Below are 8,594 nucleotides of genomic sequence, written 5' to 3'. Positions count from 1 at the left end.
ACTTCCTCTATTGTATCTCTACTGTTTTGCTCTCATCATTTCTCATGTTTGCTCTCTCTCTCTCTCTCTCTCTCTCTCTCTCTCTCTCTCTCTCTCTCTCTCTCTGTCTAACATATGGAAGGGCGATCAATATAGATGGGCTGAGCAGATAGGTAACTTTGTGTGTTTGTGTGCGAGTAAGTGTGTCTGTGTAAATAGGACACTCTTCTGACAGTTCATTTGACTAATATTATCATTGCATTGACAAACATCCGAGTTCTTGGTACCAGTTCATTTGTGCAAACTGGCTCCCTCTAGTGTTCAGTGGAGGAACATGACAACTCGCTTTTGGAAACCGTAAAGAACTGGCTATGATTGCAATAACTGGTTAATGTACCGGGCCCGAACCTAACCTTAACCCGTGTAGTTTAGCAGTAGCCTAGCTTTCTCAGGTAAGTACGCTGTAGGTGCACGTAAGTTATTGTAAAATAAAGTGAAACCGTAATATTCCTAATAGTGACTTTATTTATGTTTAGCTAGTTGCGACTCAATTCCTTGTGATTGCGATTTTTTTTTTTTACAATAGCCTTCCATGTGTTTTTTGTGGAAACCAGAAATCATTAAATCTAATCTAATATGCTGAAATAGGTCTTTTAACGCCATCTTGTCTCGTCTTTCAATTACAAATGAATTAGGTGAATGATAGGCTGTTTCCAATGTAAAACGGCTACATTTGACCAAAAATAAGTCGTATAGCTACTTTTACTCATACAGCAGAACTTTCTATCAATTAACTTTCTGTCATTTAACATTTCTGTCGCGAACAGTTAAATATTAAATGTTTAGCCGCTTCTTACCTCAGCTCGCACTCTTTGACCGTTAACTGATCGCGCTTAAAATTAAAATTCGCACATTTCAAACCTGCAACAAATGATATTTTCCCGCCTCTGGCATTTGACCTTTTAATTTTTTTTTTTTTTTACATTTTTTTATACTTATTTTCATTCTCAACCCCGTAATATGGACCAATTCCAATTGGTTTGAAAAAGGTTTTAGAATTATTTTGGACAAAACGTTTTTGCTCATGTGTCCCTCATAACAATTGGAAAAACTACAAAACATTTATGATAATGTTCTCATTTTGATGGGACTCTATAGTTAAAAATAGACAAACTGTGTTTTTGTAAAAAAGAAACATAAGATGTTTAACTAAACCACTATGGCCTTTAACATCAGGTGATGACCAGTAAGGAATGCCTTCATTTTTAATCTTCTTCCCTATTTTTTCCCTAAAATAATTGGCAAGTTGAGAACTCCGTGATTGAGGTAGAAGTCTGTAACTGGTTTAAAGGGAGACACTGCCTTCAATTTTATTTTTAATTTATTCTCTCTCATATTCTACCCTATTGTACCTATATTGTATTCTATTTATAACAAAATTAGTTATTAGAGTTGTCATGTCAGAATATCTGTACTGGGACCATGACCTTTTAAAAAAAAAATATATATATTATCAAAATATTTACAAATTAGTGAAAAAACCCAACCCTGAAACAATGAGAAATATACAGATAGCATAATATACAGGCTTTTTTTTTTTTTTTTTTGGCTCAAAATGGCCGCCCACTGCTCCTCATGTAGTTTAGGAGAGATCATTGATCATACATGGCATATGACTTATGGATTAAAATAACATTTTGAAAAATGCGGTTGACTTTTTAAACTCGACAGTACCCTTCCTATAATACACCTAAAAAATATTAAATGACTTACCATCTTTTGTGCCAGTGCCAAGAGCTGAATGATGTCATTTCTGGTAAACGTCACATGTTGATGGAGCCTAAATTATTGGCATGACAGAGGTTGAGTTTAGCCTGAGGGACATAACTTTATAGTCTGTTATTTATAAAATATCTTGGATTTTTTTTTTTTTTTTAGAAAATAACAAATAAATACAATATTGTCAAAAAATATAGACACTGTGCACATTTTCAATATTTTCTAAGTCCAAATGCAGTGAAGTGCCTCAAGGACATGTACAATAGAATAACATTATGATAAATTATTGAAATGCAATCATTTTTTACTCATACCAAATTAAGGAAAGCTTTTAACATTTGATGATTGTGAACCGCCTCTTTACAAATTCTGGGGGAATTAAATAAAACTAATTTACCTACTAATAAAATCATAATGACATTGGTACATTTATTTCAAGAACATTTGTTCTGTTAAGTCACACAGCACAATTTGTTTCAGTTTTGTCATGTCTTTATTCAGTGAATCCATGGTCATTTTAACAAAATGAGGAAAGGGCTAGAATCACAGAAGAGTTAGAATCACACAAGAATTTGAGTGGATTTCCTTTGCTTAACAAAACTGGACCGAGACATTTAATACTCAACATTATTGGATATCCGACTGGACTAACGCAGAGCTGGACGATGAATTTTCAATTTTGTTTGCAGAACTGCTTAAAAGATGAATTTAACTAATTTCATAATTGATGATCTTTAAAACGAAACTGAATCAACACCGAACCGACTCATCTGAGCTGAACAACAGCCGGAATGCATCATTTTATTTACCGTTTATTACTATAAAGCTGCTTTGAAAACGAACCGTATTGGATAAAGCGCTATATAAATAATATAAATAAAGGTGATGAGACTTGACTTGGCGGACAAGATGGCGATCAGGCGGCCTCTTCTTCACCCTCCTCCTCGAACTCTCCCTCCTCGGCAGTGGCTTCCTGGTACTGCTGGTACTCGGACACCAGGTCGTTCATGTTGCTCTCGGCCTCTGTGAACTCCATCTCGTCCATTCCCTCGCCGGTGTACCAGTGCAGGAAAGCCTTGCGGCGAAACATGGCAGTGAACTGCTCGGAAATGCGCTTAAACAGCTCCTGGATGGCAGTGCTGTTACCGATGAAGGTTCCCGACATCTTGAGCCCGCGTGGCGGGATGTCGCAAACCGCCGTCTTCACATTGTTTGGGATCCACTCCACAAAGTAGCTGCTGTTCTTGTTCTGGATGTTCAGCATCTGCTCGTCTACCTCCTTCATGGACATGCGTCCGCGGAAAACGACGGCCACGGTTAGGTAGCGTCCGTGGCGCGGGTCGCACGCTGCCATCATGTTCTTGGCGTCGAACATCTGCTGGGTGAGCTCGGGAACGGAGAGCGCGCGGTACTGCTGGCTCCCCCTGCTGGTGAGCGGAGCGAAGCCGGGCATGAAGAAGTGGAGGCGGGGGAAGGGCACCATGTTGACCGCCAGTTTACGAAGATCGGCGTTCAACTGTCCGGGGAACCTCAGGCAGGTGGTGACGCCGCTCATTGTGGCCGAGACGAGGTGGTTAAGATCGCCGTACGTGGGCGTGGTAAGTTTAAGCGTGCGGAAGCAGATGTCGTACAACGCTTCGTTGTCGATACAATAGGTCTCGTCTGTGTTCTCAACCAGCTGGTGGACGGACAGCGTGGCGTTGTAGGGCTCCACGACTGTGTCCGACACTTTGGGAGACGGCACCACGCTGAAGGTGTTCATGATGCGGTCGGGATACTCCTCGCGGATCTTGCTGATGAGAAGCGTTCCCATGCCGGAGCCGGTTCCTCCTCCGAGCGAGTGTGTGAGCTGGAAACCCTGCAGGCAGTCGCAGCTCTCAGCTTCCTTGCGAACCACGTCCATCACCGAGTCCACCAGTTCGGCGCCCTCCGTGTAATGACCCTTAGCCCAGTTATTACCCGCTCCGCTCTGACCTACAGTACGAGCAGGACACAAAATCCATTAGCGTTTTGAGATGCAAAGTTGTTAAATTGTTAGTTCACCTAAAAATGACAATTCGGTCTACTTTTACACACCCTTATGCTATTCCAAACCTATTAGCCTTTTATTAATTTTATATGATGCACAGATTGAAGATGCTTTTATTCACATGTAGATATTGATCAGCGAACATAAACAGAAGCTCAAACGAAGCGGCTTGAAGTGTGAAAAACACACCTCTTGCAGAAGCTCAAACGTAATGCGGAACACATGAGAATGAACCTCATACTTCCTGAAACTCAATCGGGATGCGCAACGAGAATAGATCCCATTGTTTTTTTCAGAAGCTCAAACGTGATGCGCAACACGCGAGAATGAACCTCATTGGTTCTTGCTGAACTCAAACGTGATGCGTAACGCGAGAATGAACCTCATTGGTTCTTGCTAAAGCTCAATCATGATATGTAACACAAGAAAGAACCTCATTGGTTCTTGCCGAACTCAAACGTGATGCGTGACACGCGAGAATTAACCTTACAAGTTCTTACTTAACTAAAAAGTGATGCGTAACCCGAAAATGAACCTCAATGGTTCTTGCTGAACTCAAACGTGATGCGTAACGCGAGAATGAACCTCATTGGTTCTTGCTGAACTCAAACGTGATGCGTAACACGAGAATGAACCTCATTGGTTCTTGCTGAACTCAAACGTGATGCGTAACAAGTGACAATGAACCTCATTGGTTCTTGCTAAAGCTCAATCATGATATGTAACACAAGAAAGAACCTCATTGGTTCTTGCCGAACTCAAACGTGATGCGTGACACGCGAGAATTAACCTTACAAGTTCTTACTTAACTAAAAAGTGATGCGTAACCCGAAAATGAACCTCAATGGTTCTTGCTGATCTCAAAAGTGATGCGTATTACGCGAGAATGAACCTCATTGGTCAAACGTGATGCGCAACACTGGGGAATGAACCTCATTGGTTCGTAACATGCGAGAATGAACCTCATTGGTTCCAAACGTGATGCATATTACGCGAGAATGAACCTCATTGGTTCTTGCTGAAATCAAACGTGATGCGCGACACGCAAGAATGAACCTCATTGGTTCTTGCTGAACTCAAACGTAATGCGTGACACGAGAGAATGAACCTCATTGGTTCTTGCTGAACTCAAACGTGATGCGCGACACGAGAGAATGAACCTCATTGGTTCTTGCTGAAATCAAACGTGATGCGCGACACGCAAGAATGAACCTCATTGGTTCTTGCTGAACTCAAACGTGATGCGCGACACGCAAGAATGAACCTCATTGGTTCTTGCTGAACTCAAACGTGATGTGCAACACGCGAGAATGAACCTCATTGGTTCTTGCTGAAATCAAACATGATGCGCGACACGCAAGAATGAACCTCATTGGTTCTTGCTGAAATCAAACGTGATGCGCGACACGCAAGAATGAACCTTATTGGTTCTTACTGATCTCAAACGTGATACGCAACACTGGGGAATGAACCTCATTGGTTCTTGCTGAACTCAAACAAGATGCGCAACACGCGAGAATGAACCTCATTGGTTCTTGATGAACTCAAATGTGATGCGCAACACAAGAATTAATTTCATTGGTTCTTTCAGAATCTCAAATGTGATGCGCAACACGTGAGAATGCACGTGAAGCAAACATGCTTGATCTTCTGTTTACCAGAACTGCTGAGTTTATCAATGTTGAAATATGTGAATAAAAGCCTAAATTCAATCATGCTAGTGAAATCCATACCGGTAGGAGCAGTGGAGAAAATGCTATAAACGGGTAATTTTGTAGTATCTTCATTCTAATGTTAAATTAGCCTGTTAGTAGGCACTAATTAGCATAATACAATAGAAATGTATAAACTATAATAGAAATAAGAAACTCAAATTAATCAAATACATATAAAAATAAACATTATCGTTTACAAGGCCATTAGTAGTATGTGATTTTTGTGTGTTGTTCCAAATCTGTATGATATTCTTTCTTGTGCAGAATGTTCAAGATGTTTGCATGCAAAGACATAAGAGCGTAGGGTGTTTACATACCAAAAACAAAGTTGTCAGGTCTGAATATCTGCCCAAAAGGCCCGGAGCGAACCGAGTCCATGGTTCCCGGCTCGAGATCCACAAGGATGGCACGAGGGACATACTTTCCCCCTGAGAAAACAGACAACCAAAGAATGCACCTCAATAAGGACACAAGTTGTTTGTAAGAAGAAGAAGAAATGGTTAATTGTAATAAAATAAAACATTTAGTATTAAGATGGGAGTGTTCTGTGATATTCAAGGGCCCTTAAATGGGTCAATCTAGGAATCAGACATTTGACATGTGCTTACCAGAGGCTTCGTTGTAGTAAACACTGATGCGGTCTAGCTGCAGGTCACTGTCTCCATGATAGCTGCCGGTGGGGTCAATGCCGTGTTCGTCACTGATCACCTCCCAGAACTGAGCCAAATAAAAAAAATGGAAGCCATGAAGAATTACTGAAGCCCAGGGATAATGGTCCCACTGGGAAGTGGTCTTAAAAATGACATCGCATGAGGTATCAAGTCAAAAGTTAAATAAATGCATGATTTATACAGCATGTCGGTTATACACATCCTCTTGAATATATGCAATATAATATTTGTCCAGTATAATTTTTTTTGCAATATCTGTTGTGAACACTAGAACCACACTACATTAGGATATGAGGCAGTATATGACTGACTAAACTGTTACAAATGCATAGAATTGATTATGATATTTGCTGGCCAAATCAATGGGTTTATAAGATTGAACATTATCTTTTAAATATTTGTTCATTCATTGTTTCGTTACATAATTGTTGTACTGTATAGTTCCTCTGTTGAGTTGACTGTAACGTTTCATTATTGAGCAATACGAGAGAAAACGCCCCATTGTGGTCAACGTTTTGAAATATGACTATAAAAAAATGACACTAATAAATATCCTGAGTATAGCCTGCACTCTTTAATATCGCATTTAGAGCTAATTTGACAGAAATGGGCTAATTTTACAGAAAAACAAGAACGAAGAGCATCCCCATCCCCCTCCGCCGTGAACATTGCCAGACGTCTAGCATCGCCTACTACGCCATTGAAATGTTACGTTACTGCATTGAAAGAAAACACGACGGAAAAAAGACACGGATATGTTCTATCAAACATGTCGTTATAATTAAAATGCTTATTAATCGTGTAATGTTTTGGATGACGATTGTGAGGCGAGTTAAAGCGCGAACCAGCCGCCACACCCCTCTCGCGCACCCGGCGAGACATACGCACCAAACAAATACGACACAACGAAAAACGCATCGATGGCTTTTATTGCAGACAATAAAAGCCATCGACTTCCGTAACCTTTAGAAAACTGCAACAAAGACTGTAAATGAAACGATTGATTAGTAGCAGCGCAAATCATTATATTTTGAAGATATGAAAGGGCCTATAAAACATAGAAGTGAATGAAAATGATTATTTTTTCGTGTTGTACCTTCGCTCCGATCTGATTCCCGCACTGGCCCGCCTGAAGATGCACTATTTCACGCATGTTGACTTGAAAGATGTGAAAATAATGTGTAAATCTGTTGAATCTCGATGGCCCGTTCTCACGCCCTCTTCGGATTATGTCTCACTCAGACTAGTGCGTAGTGCGCGCTCCCGTCAGCCTGAATCCAACCGGCAGTCCGTGTTGCCAGATTGGGTCGAATATATCCACCCTTAAATCTCAACAAAGCCCGCCCACTATACAAAAACCCGCCCAAATCATTAACTGCCAAAAACAATGCGATAGCATTTTATTGCCATGTCATTCAAGGTTGATTCTTTACAAAATAATGATGACAAGAATGGAAATAAACAAGCGAAACAGATAAACAGGGCAAATGCATTAGCAAATATGACTATATGTCTTTGTCTAAACGGCAATGAATCAAGGATTTAACAAATTAGGCTACTTAATCATTGGAAAAACAATTTTCAATGTCAGTAATAGTAAGAATAAGTCAATTTATATTAAAAAGTGCACATTATAAGTGAAAAAAATGCAATAAATAAATAAATAAAATAATGTGTCATTCAAATTGTACAATAATCCAATAATAATGCAATTAATTTTGTGTAGCACTTAAACATCGGACAGAACTAATTTCATGAAGTAGAACAAACTGCAGAACTTTGCACCATCAAAACTCGTGCTTGTAGCATATGCTATAATCCCATAATCAGTTTTGATTCTGATTGAATCATTCAATTGTGCTCTGATTTCAGATTATTACAAATATAATTTACAAAAGCCTTTGAGCCATCACCTCCCAAAGGTTTGTTTTGGGTTTCCTATTCTTATAGTACAATTTAGGCCTATGCCACTTGGTTGTGATTTCTTGAATATATGCTGGGCAACTACAAATCAAAAATCTGGTCCTTTATCAATCTAAAAACCCCGTCACTCATGAGAGACAAGTATCACCAATATCAAAGACGGCAAACTGATTGACAGGTCTCTCTTACCGGCCCAAACAGTTGTGTTAAGAAAAAAAAATGGACACTATTTTTCTGTGATAATTTCTTTATTGTACATGTGGTCGAACTTGAAACACATTAAAATAGCATTACTAAACAAAATCTAAGAATAAGAAAAAAAAATCTTTGGACAATGCCTTTTTTATGCTCCAATCCGAACAAAAGAAGCCCAATTGGGAGGATACCAGTCCAATCTGGCAACACTTGCAACAGTGCTGCATTATGACGTAATCATCTCCATGACAACAGAGCGGATAAGATGGTCCAGCATTCCCTCATCTTTCTCTAGAGAGGCTG

The 8,594-nt window shown here is 39.7% G+C and overlaps 1 protein-coding gene across 1 annotated transcript; it reads right to left on the bottom strand.

The window, feature by feature from the left end:
* Positions 1-2,228: 2,228 nt before the first annotated feature.
* LOC120459965 (tubulin beta-4B chain) lies at positions 2,229-7,454 on the bottom strand. The gene is made up of 4 exons (XM_039647522.2): positions 7,270-7,454; positions 6,111-6,219; positions 5,820-5,930; positions 2,229-3,732 (listed from the first exon to the last, which is right to left on the bottom strand). The coding sequence occupies exons 1-4, from the start codon at positions 7,324-7,326 to the stop codon at positions 2,675-2,677; spliced, it is 1,335 nt and encodes a 444-aa protein (XP_039503456.1). The 5' UTR covers positions 7,327-7,454; the 3' UTR covers positions 2,229-2,674.
* Positions 7,455-8,594: the final 1,140 nt, after the last annotated feature.

The sequence above is a fragment of the Pimephales promelas genome, chromosome 6 (genome assembly GCF_988280905.1).
Source record: "Pimephales promelas chromosome 6, fPimPro1.hap1.1, whole genome shotgun sequence".
NCBI lineage: Eukaryota > Metazoa > Chordata > Actinopteri > Cypriniformes > Leuciscidae > Pimephales > Pimephales promelas.
The sequence above is the reverse complement of the archived record's forward strand: the minus strand, read 5'-3'. Positions and strand labels throughout refer to the sequence as shown.